The sequence below is a fragment of the Microchirus variegatus genome (genome assembly GCF_963457635.1).
Source record: "Microchirus variegatus genome assembly, chromosome: 9".
In the NCBI taxonomy this organism is placed as follows: domain Eukaryota; kingdom Metazoa; phylum Chordata; class Actinopteri; order Pleuronectiformes; family Soleidae; genus Microchirus; species Microchirus variegatus.
In genome coordinates, this window is record NC_139810.1 from 26,057,285 (window position 1) to 26,073,758 (window position 16,474).

Genomic DNA, 16,474 nt, shown 5'->3' on the forward strand with positions numbered 1-16,474 from the left:
TAATGCTAACTAGTAGCACTAGCTAGTAGCAGTACTTTATATTTTGTTTATAATGTGAGTTATTTACAGTGCAATGTATAGGTTTTTTTTTACCTTATTTACAGCATTTTATTTTTTCTATTTATTTATATTGTCTTATAATGTGGGTTTTTTACAATGTAATATTTATTTTTTACAAAGTTTGTATAGGTTTTTACAAGTTATTTACAGTATTTTATTGTTTACATTTATATGAGTTTCAATAGATTTTCATAAGTGAGATGTATGGGACAGCACAAAAAAGGACAAATCCGGAAATCACCCTAATACGCCCAAAACACAGTGCGATGCAGCAACGCACCCACTCGCAAATCACTGCAAAATCACACACTGAGTGTATCGAAGCAAATTTTAGCAGATACTAACTTGACAATATTGATATGGTTTCAAAACTGAAATGGAAAACATCTAAAATATATATTTCTCAATTTCCATGGAATGTAAAATTTGGCTGACTTCACTATTTTTGCGACGTGACAAAGAAACAATATTTTCTTACTTTGTTAAAAAAGAAAGTGAATCATTTGCCTCCGCGTGACATTTCTTCACTTCCTCCTTTCTTCTGTCTTCATTTCTCTGGGTTCAGTGCCTCAGTCAAGGACACTTCAATGGACACACTGTTAAAAGAAAACCAGCCAGCTGTGCACAAGGTTTTCAAACTGAATCACTTGAACCGGAAAAAAAGAAAGATTCCCAGGATTATACTGACAGGATTACTCATTTTTATCTGGAGCTCCGGGGGCAAATTAACACAATGCAAACAAACTGCAGTAATACTTGTACGATTCACGTCTGAATACGCAGACGAGGTCCCTGCGTCCAACTGGTTGACCTGCATGTTCAACGACCATTCAGGTAACACAGCCTCTCTGTAGGCCATTGATATAATCCCCGGTGCTGCCCCCTCAGCTGCTCTCCTGCCCGCCTGCCTGATGTATGTGACTAAGTACTTGTGGAGGGAATGTGGAGGCCCCTTTCCAGAGTCATTCACAGAGGATTTTCTTATTCTTCTTCCCCTGCAGCCACTCAGCACAGCAGTGATCCTGAATAAAAATCTGCACTTGAAGTGCCCTCAGACTCTTAATATTATCAGCCTTCAGTCAGGAGACCAAACGCAAACTTGTGGTATCCGTGTACTTAAACGCACAGGATAGAATTTCTGCCGCTAGGCATCTCTCGATCAAAACAATAACAAACAAAAAAAGCCTAGTTCTATGATGTGGGGCAGCAGCGAGGAGTCATGGGAAATGTTGTCTATTTTCTCGAATAATTGATGAATCGTCACTGTTGACTTCCGCGCTCTTTTGGGACGTCACAATGCGCTAAATTCCTGGAATTGTTGTCTCTCGCGGAACTCCGCTTTGTCTGTAAAACACGTGAGAGTGCAGGCGAGGGCAGCGGTATCTGAAAAAACGGAAGTCCGCGAAAAGTTCTATTCTTGGCTCCACAGTGCAGCACAAGGGTTCTACACAAACTTCCAGCCTCAGAGGATTTATCTGTCCAGTGGATACATGTTATATATGACGACAACGTGCCTGCTAGAGCCTGCAAATGATCGCTTTTCCAAATGCTAACTGCTGTTAGCTCCCAGTATCCTCTGTGGCTGATGTCATTTCCTGTCCCTTAAGTTTCGTTTTCCTTTTTTTTTTATAAGGTGGACCTTTAAGGTGGCCCTAAAGAGATACTACTAAAACTACTAAACTGCTATGGTGCTTCGTCCTTATGGTATTTTGACCAAAGCATGTCAGTAGGACACCAGGGAACTAGTTTAACTTGGAGAAATAGGGTATAATATGCCCCCTTAAAAAAAAGTGTTTGTCAAACCTGGAAATGACGATGTTCTTGAACGTCTTGTATTGTCCACAAACCAAAAATGATTCAGTTGTTATGATTTCTTTGTCATGTGGAGCAAAGAAACGAAGAAATGTTCACATCTAAGAAGCTAAAACAATCAGAAATCTTGTTTTAATAATTAAAAAAGCTTCACAACAGATTATTGATTATAAAAATAGATGATGATTAATTTAGTATTTGATTAATTATTGATTAATCGTTTCAGCTCTATTGGCGTCTGGTTTGGTTTCCCTCTGCGTTTTGTGCCTTACTGGCATCGGTGCCAGAACATACAGCATTAAGTAGTCCTGATCCAGGAGTGACAACATGAAAAATAACACACCAGTAGCATTTAATATTTCCTTCCTCACACTGATGTTTCATGGCGCTTTGCCCTGGAAGTTATAGCAGACATGACTAATAGAAATGTCTATGGATTTAAAGGGGATTGGAGAACGTTGTGGCTGCCATGTGTCTCCGTGCATATGATCAACGGGAACATGTGTGTAGAGAACGGTCTGGGGCCTCGATGCTGTCATTTCATGGTCATATATGAGTGGCCGTGTCAGCGTATGTGCCTCTTGTGATGCCTACGTGTGTTGCGCTGCTGCTGCAGTTGTTGGTTTCTGGTGCCGATCCAACCGCGATTGAGATATGGAAATAGACGCCATAATTTCTATGTGGCCCTCAAGCCACAGTCATGCTGTTCGGGTTCTCAGTGACTGAAATATTCGACCAAAGGTTTTTGTATTTCCCTCAACGTTCCCATATCACATTTTCTTAAATAGACTTAGCTACTTGAATAATATCTGCACAACAGATGGGACATGAATGCTGAGCCTGTGGTCACTTTCTGTTATTGTGTGGTTTCGCTGACGGATCCTCTCCCTCCCTGTGTTTCTAGTTTATTACAGAGCGCTTGTCAACTTCACCGACTCCCTGGTCTACAGCCCTGAGATGGAGGACATCTTCTCTTCGGCTTTTAATGAGATCTCCGAAGCAGTGGTGGACACGGTATGTACTTCCCTTTTTAGGATAAACTTGACCAATGTGTGGCTATGTAATCTCGTCCAAGGCTACCTTATAAGGCCCAGGAATATAATTTAGGACTTTGCTGATTTAAGCGTGTGTGTGAGACACTTTGTCTGGAAATAAAGCTCCCCAGCTTGTTTATTTCTAGTTAACCGAGTCTGGTTTTCCCTCCACAGCTAGAGTCAGACTACAACAGGATTCCAGGTACTCAGACCGTCAACGTGGTCCTCATTAAGTAAGTGTACAAGTCCTTAAATCACACAATTTGACACCAAGAGTAGATACCCTGCAGCTGTGTGCTGTCTGCCGCTTACTGTGGCCTGGTGACATTACTCTCTCTGTGGGCATGTGTGTCCAGACATTTATCACCGGTGAGTTATTTGTTGGAAGCGACATCCAAAGAGAAACCTCACCCCTTAAGAGCTCTTCTGTTTAAACCTCTGCAGTGAATGTGACACAGTGAGTCGCTTTAACTGGGCCTTTTCTTGGTCTTTTTTTTTTTTTACAGGAAGGTGGTGAGAGACGACGGTGTGGATGTATTTGTGGAGTTGGACGTGGGTTCAGACGCCAACAGCAACGAGGAACAGATCCGCAGGGTGCTCTACAACGTGGTGAAGGAGGGGGCCATCGCCTCCTACGTCACATCCGTCCAGGGCTTTCAGTTCAAACGGCTTGGAGAAGGTAAGACTTCAGCAAATAAAACCACGAACCTTTAAAAACAGTGCGATACACAACAGTTTGGACACAAATGAAGGACTGCCGCGGCCGTAGGCAGTGTCCCTAACTTTTTTCCTTTGGTTTCTAGTTCAGCTATTGCCTCACGCGGAGACTTTAGCAGCGCCAGGTTTGTACTGCATGGCAAACTGAGCCGGCTGTACTGAACAAAACTGTAGGATGACTGCGGTGAAAAACAGCCGAGCATCGTGTCCATCCTGACGTCGCTACGTTTGCTCTTGTATTTACATGCAATGGTCACGTGGTCTTGCATGGAAGCACCGATTTGACGTAGACTTTGGAGCATTGTCCGTGGAGACTTGCCCGTGCACAGAAGACCTTTGCATGGCATGAGTCTGATCAGGAATGCTGCCGTTTACTGCAATTTGAACATATTCCACCTCATTTTTATCGATATGGTAGATATGTATGTCCAGTATGTCTGGTCTTGTGTGTCTGGTCTGATCTTGTGTGTCCAGTCTCTGTGTCCTATCTCGTCCTGCCTGTCTTAGTTTAGCAGTTTAGCTTTTGGCTTAATCTAAGCTGCGTATCTTTTTCGTCTTTCTAGTCTGAAAATGTAATGCGAGTCAAACATTTACATGAATCTTATAAATCTCATCTCGTATCTCGAGGCACTGCTGTAGTGATCGTGATTTTGCACTGACTGTAGTAATCTGCTGGTTGATTTTTTTTTTTTTTTTTTTGCTGTGATGTGACATCAGTGTTGACCGTTTGTTGACCGTGCCGCAGCCTTGGCTCGCATGTATTTGACAACCCCACCCCTCCCGTCTCCCGTAGTAACCCCCGCCATCAGGCCCTGCATGCCAGATGAGCACAGGTGTGGCGATGGGACATGTATCCTAATGGAATTCCTGTGTGACAATAGACCGGACTGCAGAGACATGAGCGATGAGCTCAACTGTGGTGAGTTGCTTTCAGCCTGACTGCCCGATGATGGCTGGTTCTAACACGGGCTGCGACGGCATGGATCCGTGACTAAACGACGAGTGATGGAATCATTTCCACTACCGTTCAAAAGTTTGGGGTCACCTAGACACATTCTTTTTTCAATTAAAAGTCGCACTTTTATTCATCAAAAGAGTTGCAAAATGAATAGAAAATAGAGTCAAGACATTGACAAGATTAGAAATGATGATTTTAATAGTTTTAAGCTGTGCTAACATCATTGCACAAGGGTTTTCAAGGGTTTTCTAATAACCCAATAGCCTTCTAATCCGATGAGCAAACACAATGTAGCATTAGAACACTGGGGAGATGGTTGCTGGAAATGAGCCTCTATACACCTATGTACATATTCCATTAAAAACCAGACGTCTGCAGCTTGAATAGTCGTTTACCACATTAACAATGTATAGAGTATATTCCTGATTCATTTGAATGTTATATTCATTGAAAAAAGGTGATTTTCCTTCAAAAATAAGGACATTTCTAGGTGACCCCAAACTTTTGAACGGTAGTGTACGTATCTGTACGTTTGCTGAGTGTAATCGGAGATTTGTTTCAGAACTGCCAGCACCTCCAGTCTTCACCACCCCTCCCACCACAACCACCGTCGCCAAGAAGCCAGTGCGGCCCCCGAGCCCACCTGGACCCTGCAGAGCCGATCAGGCCACATGCCAGAGTGGAGAGTGTATCCCGCGTGACTACATCTGCGACGGGGAGAGGGACTGCTCGGACGGAAGCGACGAGACCAGATGTGGTTAGTGCTACGGGCCTTTTCTTGTGTGGGAGCGCTCGAGCAACGTGAACTCTTAGGTGCCATCCACGGGCGGTGTGCGGTGAAAATGCTTGAAAATGCGTTGGAAGTAGCCAGAAGTGCTTTTAACCGAGTTAATTGTGGGGTTGTGCTTCTGCTGCGTTTGTGTGTTGTTGTTACTAAGCAACCAAAACTGTGAGCTACAGAGACGACATACAGCAATACTTCACCGATTTGCATTTAGCTTAGCATTAGGGCTGCAGCTATTGAACATTTTTGTAATCCGGTATTCTACCAATTGTTTTTCAATTAATCGAGGATGCAAAATGCAAAATTATTATTATTAGTTTTTTTCTTTCTTTTTTTATGTGACACTTGAAACTGCGATGCTAATTCTGCACTTTTAAGACCCACCCATAGGGGGACGGGACCTCATTCCCAGAATGTGAACCGTGTCAGCCATCTTTGCTAACAGTTACGCTAACAGGACCAAGTGTGGGCACGTAACAAAACAAAAAGTGATGAAGATATTTCTGAACTCAGGGGTAGGCTGGGAAGGACAATTTTACAAAAATCACAAAGGTGTCCCTTTTTTGTGTGCTTGCATCTGACCTGTGAATCCATTAAAATTAATTTATCTACAGTAAAAGATGCTGCATACGAACAGCCCTGAACGCTGCTTTAAGACATGCACTGAAGGGACAGAGGTCCGCAGTGTTCACACTTTTGTATTCACATTTTCTGGAGATGGGAGTGATATAGAGCCTGTGAGAGTAAGCCTCCTAAATGCTCACGCCAGGCACCGCCCCCCCCATGACATGGATCCTCCTGAGATTCTCCCAGCTGTTGTGAACATCTCCTTCTGTGCTCGTCTAAAAACCCAAGTCTCATATTACCTTGTTTAAGTCTGAAAATGACTCAATAATCCTTTGTCTGCTCCCAGGTACTCCATCTCCCTGTGAACCCAACGAGTTCAAGTGTAAAAATGGCCGCTGCGCTCTTAAGCTTTGGCGATGTGATGGAGACAATGACTGTGAGGATAACTCGGATGAAACAGACTGCCGTGAGTCCTCAAAACAGCATTTTAATGATTTATTGGGCCCTCTTTTGGATTTACTAGTGACTAAAAACATGCTGCAAATCTTCATTTTCGCATTGTAGCCACCAGGGGTCCTGGTGACAGGTGTGCTCCTGAGCAGTTTGAATGCCTGAGCGATCGCACCTGCATCCCGGCTAGTTACCAGTGTGACGAGGAGCCAGACTGTCCTGACCGCTCTGATGAGTATGGCTGCAGTAAGTCACGCTAATGGCTCACTTACAGTCGCATGCACATTTTACTGTTTCGTTGTCTTCTACAGTCACCCTCTGAATTCCTTTGTTTGCTGTGAAACAGGCACATTTCACTCATTTGATCCGCTCCTCAAAACTGAAAGAGAATTGTTTGCGATTCTTGTTTCCTCTCGCCGTCGGGGATTTACAAGCGTCCCATGATCGCCGAATTCCAGTCACACGCCGTCCTCTGCGTACATTAATTATGCGGCTTGTCGCCTTCTTGACATTTTGCAGCCCCTCCTTCTGTGACGAGCCCGCCGGAGGAGTCCATTCAGGCGGCACGGGGGGCCACGGTGACGTTCACCTGTCAAGCTGTTGGAGTGCCGACGCCCATCATCACCTGGAGACTCAACTGGGGACACATTCCTGTCAGCGGCAGGTCGGTTTGACGAGAAACGTCGACACCGCTCAGATTTTGAATCATCAGCACTTTAAGTCACTTTATCTCATTGAAATATGCATCAAGCTGAACTCACTAACACTTTATGCGACTTGTTCTAAATGTTGTACTTTATAATTTACGCAAACCAGGTTTATTATGAACAGACATCTCAACCGTTTGGTAGAGGCCTGTATCTGAAATACTGTAGGGTCTAATTTCACGTTATTGTTATCATAAGTAAATAAAATAAAAAAATAAAAAATGCTTTTGCTTTTTCTTGGTGCGTAACTTTAAAGGGTTAATATTTTGTCTTTTCACCACCTTCTTTGTGAAATGACGAGGTAAACCTCCAAATTGACTTTAGTTAATTTTTATTTGTATGGTCACAGCACACATTATCTCAAGACTTGGCTCAGCTCATGCGCTGAGCAGCGGGGCAGATAAAAATGAGAGTGCCAGGAAAAGCCCTCTAACTGTCGTATTTAAGCACTAACAGTAACATTTTGTTTGGTGTCTGATTTAAATTACCGAGATATTTGTGGCGCACCTCAACTCCACAAGTTCCTTGTGTCAGATTGTTCGTTCTGGGTGTGGCCTGCTGTGTGTGCTGGATTAGGCAATTGCAGCTGAAGTGTATACATGTGTGTGTTCCAGTATTTCCACAAAACAATACAGTGAAGAAGAAACTTTTCAAATGCATCATTAATGTCGTATTTGTGTGTGTGTGTGTGCAGGATCTCCATGACCAGTGAGAACGGCCGTGGCACCCTCACCATCCGTGATGTGAAGGAGGCGGATCAGGGCGCATACACCTGTGAGGCCATCAACGCTAAAGGCCTGGTGTTTGGTATTCCCGATGGAGTGTTAACTCTGACGTCAACTTCCAGCCCAGGTACTGTCTCCCTTTAAAGCTGCAGTACGTAACGGCGATTAAGTCTATCAGCTCCGAACAACTCTGTGTCTGTGTGGTCGCTCTCACTCTCTCTCTCTGTATATCAATGTTTTTATTGTTGTGTCTGTGGAGACATTCCATGCACCGCGCACACAGAGTGATGCCTTTTACATCACGACTGAGCAAGGCGAGGTGGAGGAAGGGTAACCCCCTGCCTCATGTCTGCCTAATGGAAGAAGCACCGAGTAAATTTACAGATTTAACAGCAGATCATTTACCAAAGAGCTGTGGAAAACATCAAAAGACACACACTTCTTTCTTTCTTTTTTCTTTCTTTCTTTCTTTTATACTCGTGCGGTTCCCTGGGACGTATGTATTACTTTAGTGGGAGCTGAAGAAGATTTTTCAGTTATGGTAATGCATGATAAGGAACGTGAAGGCTAACATAATACAAACACTGTGCAACCTCATTAGTCACAACAGCTAGCTCCGCTAATGCTAATCGAAAAAACATTTGCGTTGCGTGCCTAATGAGGTCGCACAGTGTTCATATTATGTTAGCACTACGCTAATGGTAATCGTAGCCTCGCTAGCTTACCTTTGGAAACAGGTTGGCCAAGTTAGCCGCAAAGTAGTAGCATGCTAATGCAAAATAAATATGCGCTCGCGTATCGGTGAATGGACACAGACTTCGTCGTTTTAGTATAACAACAACATGTTCTGCAGTGTACTGAAAAACTGAAAATGTCTCACCCACCGTGAGGACAGCCTCTTCACTCCCACTTCCCTGCTCCAGACAGCGCAGCTGCTGCTGATGAGCCGCTGCCTGCCTGGTGTAGCATGATAAATCGGCGAAAATTTAACATTCCTCCAAAAAATGTGAAAATCAAGGATGCACACCTTCGGGCCATGCTCAACCCATATCCAAAGTCTTAGGGCGATCTGACTAACGGTCAGTGAGATATGCCAGTCACAGACACACAGATAGACACAACTAGCTTTATAGATAGATGAGTGTTGCCGATGTAAACCCAACAGTTAAAATGTATATATTGGAGTCTCTTAGACCAAGTTGAGAAACAATGAAAGAAAGAATTTTGACTTGAAATAATTTCTGACTGAACATGTGAAACAAAATCTCTCCAGGCAACTGTCCTGCTGCTCACTTCAGTGTGGACGGTCGATGCGTGTCCTGCTTCTGCGCCGGAATGACCAAGAACTGCAAGAGCACCGGCCGCTACCGCAACCGCATCACCCTGCGCTTCACTGACGAGGAAGACTTTAAAGGCACTGAAATACTCTCGCCTATAATTTACTTATGAGCTCAACATTCTGACCGTGTATATACAATAAGGAAACACGTCCTGATCGTACATGTTGTTACTGCTTCCAGGAGTGAACGTCACTTATCCAAGCAGGCCAGGCACTCCTCCTCTCTCCTCCACCCAGCTCATCGTTAACCCTGACATGGAGGAGTTTCAGCTTGTCGACCTGTCACGCCGTTTCCTCAACATTGACTCCTTCTGGGTTTTGCCTCGACAGTTTCTGGGAAACAAGGTCGTAATGAGAACTAACCTCTATCTCTATTTTTCTTTATGACAAAAAAACACACACACTTATGAAAATCATCACGTTTTTTTAGATTGACTCTTATGGGGGGTCACTGAAGTACAAGGTGCGGTACACTTTGGCCCGAGGTCTCTCTGAGGCTGTGGAGAAACCAGATGTGATGCTGGTTGGAAATGGACGCCGGCTTGTGTACCGCAGAGGCAGCGCCACTCCTGCTCGTGTGGTCAACCAGAAAGAGATCAAGTTCACAGAAGTAAGAAAAAATAAACTGTTCCAACAACAAACAGCAGCAGATCTGGGGTTGATGACTTCATTGCTTTTTAAGTATAAGTGTCAACGCTCAAGTTAACGCAATACAAAAATGTACCAAACCATATCTTTCACGGAAATGAACGCTTCCCTATGTGTAAGTAAACCTAACTGTCGTTGCTCTAGGATCATTGGCAGCACTCCAACGGTCGCGCTGTGACCCGGGACGAGCTGCTGATGACGCTGGCCAACGTGGACAGCATCAGCATTCGCACCATCTATGACGACCACATGGTCAGCGTGGCGCTCAGTGACATCATCATGGACACCACCACGGTGGAGTTCAGCATTTTAGGTCACGCTAAGGATGTTGAAGAGTGCAGGTAAGAACAAAAACCTCAAATGTGAATGTTTTGAGGGGGGGGTTGAGGGCTTGTCGTCTTAAATCCTCACAGCCTGTTGGGACCTGTCTATGTGTGCATATTTCAGAGTAAAGAATATTCACGTATGAGAGGACTGTTTTTGAAAGTCACAAATCCAAAATCTCGTGTCAGTGGTTTTATTTCAGGCCTTTGTTGGCTTTTGTAATTTTTGAATCGTCAAAGTTTGCATCACGACACACGCCTTGCTTTGTCCCTCTTCAGGTGTCCTCCTGGATACTCGGGCCTGTCCTGTGAGATGTGTTCCGCTGGTTTCGAGCGCGTCCCCGGTGGCTCGTACCTCGGCACCTGTGCTGGTTGTAACTGTAACGGACACGCCAGCGCCTGTGATCCAATCAGTGGCCACTGTCTGGTAATGTCTCATACTGTAGATAAAAACACAACACGCAACATTTAATCAAAGCAATTCGGAATGAGGTTTTTCTTTTAAGGTTCAGTGTTTAGTGGTAGATATTGAACAAGAACAAGTACAATGTGGCTTTTTCCTTTTATTTTTCCCAATCACTAAACAATGTTTAGCTTTTTGGAGCTTTATAATAAGTCACAAGCAGAATAAATAGTACTTACTATGTACTTTGAGGCTGCCATGTTGCATGCATTTCACTTTTTAAGCATGTTCTTACGACTAGTGCATTGCCCGTAGGAAGTATGTGTTCCTATAGTGGGAGCTGAAGAAGATTTTTCAGTTATGGTAATGCATGATAAGGAATGTAAAGGCTAACACACTGGCGTGGCTGACAGTCGCAACAGCTAGCTACGCTAATGCTAATCGAAAATTTTAAAAAAATTGCGTTGCACGCCTAATGAGGTGGCACAGTGTTTGTATAATGTTAGCCCTACGCTAATGCTTATCGTAGCCTCGCTAGCTTACCTTTGGAAATGGGTTTGCCAAATTAGCTACAAAATAGTAGCATGCTAATGCTATATAAATGTGCGTATTGGTGAATGGACTCTTGGTCGTTTCAGTATAACACCATGTTCTGCGTTGAACTGTGTGAAAATGTCTCACCCACCGTGAGGACAGCCTCTTCACTCCCTGCTCCAGACAGCGCAGCTGCTGCTGATGAGCCTCAGCGAAAGTGCAGTGTGATAAATCAGTGACAATTGAAATTACTCCAAAAGAAATCAAGGATGCACACCATAGGGCCATGATCAACCCATATCCAAAATCTTAGGACAATCTGACTAACGGTCAGTGAGATATGCCCGTCACAGACAGATAGACACACGGACGCAACTTGCTTTATAGATGGATGCTAACAAAGACATAGATATACTTTCCGGTCTGTGAAGGCCACTGTAGTTCCTTGATGTGCTAAAAACCTGGAAATAAGATTCTTTATTAGTCTTTATTAGAAATTAGACCTTATTCTTATACACTACACCAAAAAGTGAGTGTTTTTACCAAAACTTCCAACTTTGAGGATGATCTATGTAGAAGATAACCGGGGTATTTCTGTCCACAGAGCTGCCAGCACAACACAGAAGGCCCTCAGTGTGACAAGTGTCGTTCTGGCTACTTTGGCGACCCGAGCCGAGGTCGCCCCGACGACTGCAAGCCCTGCCCCTGTCCGTACTACGAAACAACTCGCCGGTAAATTCACAGACTAACTTGGACCACACACACGGAAATACACCTACACTACTAATGCAGGAAAAAAATGCACACTCTTACATATACCGTCTACAAGGAATGATGAGGAACGGCTGTTTTTGCGCTGCATTATTAAAAATGTTTTAATGCTGAGCTCATTGAGAAATGTTAGTGTTTTATTCATTCAACGTGCGTCTCATTTATCCAAGGTTCTCCGACACCTGCTTCCTCGATGTTGACCAACAGCCAACGTGTGACGCCTGCAGGCTCGGCTACACAGGAAGACGCTGTGAAAAGTGAGGAAACTCTACTCGTATCATTAAAATCCCGGCGTAATTGTCATCATCAAAGCTTTGTTGACCAAAGCACTTTGTGAATAAAGCTTATCTTTTATTTGTTTGTCTTCATCTGTAACTGATCATCAGAACCCGTATGCTTTGTCGGTTTACAACCTATTAAGTAGTGCTTGTGGCCACTCATCTCTCATTATGTATTATTTCAGATGTGCTGCTGGTTACCAGGGTAACCCCCTTCTGCCTAATGGAAAATGCATTCCCAACCGTGAGTATATGTTCAACAACTGCACTATATGATGTTTGTGATGTTCCTAGTTTCCTCCACTACATTTACCTTAATACAATTCAGTCATCCAGCAATGATCATTATGGGTCGTTTAACCCTGTGTAATCATTACCAGCAGGGCTTGTAGTAGCTATGTTGGTCATGGCTCAGGTATGCGGAATGGCTGAAACACTCCCAGGTTTGCTTTCCACCCCGCAATATCATCTTCTTTTCACTGCTCTCTCCCCCTGCAGAAAGCTCCAAGTGTGATAACAGAGGCTCAGTCAGCTCCAGCAGCAGGCCGTGCAGCTGCAAGGTATAAATGCAGTGGGACCAAACTGTAAAGTGAAACTCAAATCATGTTATAACTGTCTATTGTTAAATCTGCCGTTCCTTTCTGGTTGAAGTGTGATTTTGGACGACATACTACATACCTATGACTTTTTAGTAAAAAAAAAATCCTTTTTTTTTTTTTTTTTCCTTTTTGTCCAACTTCAGACAAACATTTTTTGGGACTTTTTTTTGTCAAATTTTGTACAAATTTTTTTTGGCAAATTTTATACCCAATTTTTTTCTGACTTCCTGATCTATGACTTTTTAAGTCCGATTTTTGAATTTTTTTGTCAAACTTTGGCTGGCATAATACCCTATGACTTTTTTTTATCAAATTTTGGACCAAATCTTTTTTTACTTTTTTTTTGTCAAATATTGTACACAAATTTTTTTCGACCCCTGATCTATGACTTTTTTAGTCAAATTTTAGAAATTTTTGGTCAAATTTTAGAAATTTTTAGTCAAATTTTAGAAATTTTGTCAAAAATTTTTTGTCAAATTTTGTACCCAATTTTTTTTGACATCCTGATCTATGACTTTTTGAGTCAAATTTTGGACATTTTTGGGGGGACTTTTTTTTGTCAAACTTTGGACAAATTTTTTTTTTTTAACTTTTTTTTTGTCAAATTCAAATCCTGACCTATGTCTTTTTCAGTCAAATTTCGACAACATTTTTTGGGGGCCTTTTTTGTCAAACTTTGGACAAAATCTTTTTTTACTTTTTTTTTTGTCAAATATTGTACACAACTTTTTTTCGACCCCTGATCTATGACTTTTTTAGTCAAATTTTAGAAATGTTTTGTCAAAAAAATTTTTTGACAAATTTTGTACCCAATTTTTTTTGGGACATCCTGATCTTTGACTTTTTTTTGTCAAATTTTGGACATTTTTGGGGAGACTTTTTTTTGTCAAACTTTGGACAAAATTTTTTTTGTCAAATTTTGGGAATAAAAAATTTGGCAAATTTTATACCCAATTTTTTTCTGACTTCCTGTTCTATGACTTTTTAAGTCAAATTTTGGAATTTTTTTGTCAAACTTTGGATGACAAATTTCGGACCAAATATATTTTTTTACTTTTTTTTTTTGTCAAATTTTGGACGACATACTAACCTATGACTTTTTTGTCAAATTTTGGACAAAATATTTTTGGGACCTTTTTGTCAAATTATGAACGATATACTATGTCTTTTTTGTCAAATTCTGGACGACATACTTAAGTATATTTTAATCCAAAGCTTAAGTGTGACAGGCAGCTGGTTTGCATATGCTCATGTGTCTCTGTGTGTGTGTTTCAGAACAACGTGGCAGGCGCTCAGTGTGATGAGTGTAAACCTGGATTCTTCCATCTCTCAGAAGCCAACCCCGAGGGCTGTCTGCGCTGTTTCTGCATGGGCGTATCTAAGCAGTGCAGCAGCTCCACTTGGAACAGAGACCAGGTAGTTTGTCTAAGTGTTTAATGGCAAAGGGAGTGGTGAATATCTTTGGTATCAGTTTGATGAGTGATTGTGCTTTTATCAGCAAATCCTTTCAGATGCGAAATGGTGAGATGAAGTGCGTGTACAGTACATCTCAGTTCACATCTCAACCTGGCGAATTGTTTGTCTCACAGGTGCGGGGAGGGGTGAACGGGCAGCTTTTCTCCCTTGCCAACAGCGGAAACACTAGAACTATCTCCGACGGCATCTCCCAGAGGGGTTCCTCTGAAGTTGTCTACCGCTCCTTCCCCAGTGTCCCCAAAGACATCTACTACTGGGTCCTGCCTGAGAGTTTCAGAGGAGATAAGGTGAGTGAACTCGACAAAGAGAAGACGAGGGGATAAGAGAGGAAAAAAAACAAAAAACTTCCAAGTGTGAGATTTCTGTCCCACTCAGTCATGCCCCAACATGTTCAGTGAAAAGTCAGCACTTACCCACACACTGAGCTTCCTTTGAAGCGTTTATTTGAATTCACAGCCAAGACAAACACGGGTGTTTTTGTGATTTCCCCCACTTCCTTTCCACTATTCAGTTTTCGCTCTTGTCACCCATGTTTCAAACCAGGTGACGGCCTACGGCGGGGAGCTTCGCTACACCGTGCGCTACTCGCCATCCCAGCGCTCGCTTGTGATTGATGGCAAGCCAAACGTGGTTCTCCAGGGCAATGGTATCTTCCTGGAGCACCACTCCCAGACCAAGCCCCTCCCACGAATCGCACAGACCATCACTGTTATCTTTAGAGAGGTGAGTTTAATCATTGTTGATAGAGGATATTCTTCTAGCTAAAGTCTAATCCTCAGTGTTATTTGACTAACTTTTCTCTGTCTGATAGTCTGCGTGGCGTCGCGCTGACGGGCAGCCGTGCACTCGCGAGCATCTCCTCATGGCTCTTGCCGATGTTTCCGTCCTCATGATCAGAGCCTCGTATGCGGACAACATGGAAGAGAGCAGGTGTGGTTTTTTGAGCACACGCCGTCCGCTCATGCACCGCACCATGAATCCAAGAGTATTAACGGTCCTTTTGTTGTGTTTAAATAGTATCTCGGACATTAAGATGGACTTTGCCGTTCCTCACACCACCGGTAATGAACGTGCTCTGGAGGTAGAAGAGTGCGCCTGCCCTCAGGGATACAGAGGACCCTCCTGCCAGGTACAGAAGTAGTTTTAAATACATCTTTTAAGTCCACTCTGGCCAAGTTCACCCTACACAAATTTCAAAGTCGAAGCACAAAAACACATGATATGTGACAGAGGTGAAGTTGATTAGGGCCACACAGGAAAAAAAAAAATTGAATTCTGAATTTAAACTCATAATTCTGACTTTAAACTCATATTTCTGACTTGATTCTCAGAATTCTGATTATTCTCAGAATTCTGACTTTAAACTCAGAACTACGGGTGCCCAGAATTAAGTTAAAAGTCAGAATTCTGTTAGTTTAAGATCAGAGTAAGTCAGAATTCTGAGTTTAAAGTCAGAATTCTGACTCTAAAACTCAGAACTAAGGGTGCCCAGAATTAAGTTAAAAGACAGTTAAAAGTCAGAATTCTGTGTTCAAAGTCCAAATTTCTGAGTTTTAAAGTCAACATTCTGAGTTTTAAAGTCAGAATTCTGAGTTTTAAGATCAGAATATTTAGTTTAAGATCAGAGTAAGTCAGAATAAAGTCAGAATACTGAGTTGTAATGTCAGAATTCGGGGTTTAAAGTCAGAATTCTGACTCTAAAACTCAGAACTACGGGTGCCCAGAATTAAGTTAAAAGAGAGTTAAAAGTCAGAATTCTGTGTTCAAAGTCCAAAATTCTGAGTTTTAAAGTCAGAATTCAGAACTTTAAAGTCAGAAATCTGAGAATAAAGGCTTTTTAAATGTATTTCAGTTTCATATCTGCAAGTCCCCTGCTGGTCTGTTATTGTAGCAGTGCGGTCCGTGATCGCTGTCCTGTTTTTGGATGTCGTATTGAATTTTTTTTCCTTCTACCTCATCTTCTTCCTGTTTGAGTCTCAGCTGCTGTCACACTATCCTGTCCTGCCATGTCAGAATGTTTCATACAGCAGCCGCCACTCACATGCCGATCATAGACTGCATATCTGCCACTTGCAAAACTCATTATTATCGTCATTGGGTTGAAAGTTGTGTGTAGTATGAACGGGGATTTTTACGTTCACGCTCTTTGCTCAGTTGCATCTGCTGATAAAGACTGTGAGATCTAGTAAATGGACCACGAGTCAAGGTCAAGTATGAACTACCTGAGTTTGGCTTTTTTTTAAATAAACTTTTTTTTTTTCCATTACAGTCTGTAATAAGTGAATCCTT

The 16,474-nt window shown here is 42.6% G+C and overlaps 1 protein-coding gene across 5 annotated transcripts in view; it reads left to right on the top strand.

The window, feature by feature from the left end:
• Positions 1-16,474, top strand: part of hspg2 (heparan sulfate proteoglycan 2) — a 123,107-nt gene that overhangs the window by 49,819 nt on the left and 56,814 nt on the right. For all 5 annotated transcript variants that reach the window (XM_083894777.1, XM_083894780.1, XM_083894779.1 and 2 more), the window contains exons 4-26: positions 2,777-2,886; positions 3,081-3,139; positions 3,413-3,585; positions 3,710-3,748; positions 5,144-5,338; positions 6,279-6,398; positions 6,497-6,628; positions 6,902-7,046; positions 7,784-7,941; positions 9,088-9,228; positions 9,335-9,498; positions 9,584-9,763; positions 9,946-10,142; positions 10,404-10,551; positions 11,666-11,793; positions 12,003-12,089; positions 12,296-12,354; positions 12,609-12,670; positions 13,985-14,125; positions 14,299-14,472; positions 14,729-14,908; positions 14,997-15,115; positions 15,203-15,314. In XM_083894777.1, coding sequence (XP_083750903.1) covers positions 2,777-2,886; positions 3,081-3,139; positions 3,413-3,585; positions 3,710-3,748; positions 5,144-5,338; positions 6,279-6,398; positions 6,497-6,628; positions 6,902-7,046; positions 7,784-7,941; positions 9,088-9,228; positions 9,335-9,498; positions 9,584-9,763; positions 9,946-10,142; positions 10,404-10,551; positions 11,666-11,793; positions 12,003-12,089; positions 12,296-12,354; positions 12,609-12,670; positions 13,985-14,125; positions 14,299-14,472; positions 14,729-14,908; positions 14,997-15,115; positions 15,203-15,314 — 3,023 coding nt within the window. The remainder of the gene's footprint in view (positions 1-2,776; positions 2,887-3,080; positions 3,140-3,412; positions 3,586-3,709; positions 3,749-5,143; positions 5,339-6,278; positions 6,399-6,496; positions 6,629-6,901; positions 7,047-7,783; positions 7,942-9,087; positions 9,229-9,334; positions 9,499-9,583; positions 9,764-9,945; positions 10,143-10,403; positions 10,552-11,665; positions 11,794-12,002; positions 12,090-12,295; positions 12,355-12,608; positions 12,671-13,984; positions 14,126-14,298; positions 14,473-14,728; positions 14,909-14,996; positions 15,116-15,202; positions 15,315-16,474) is intronic.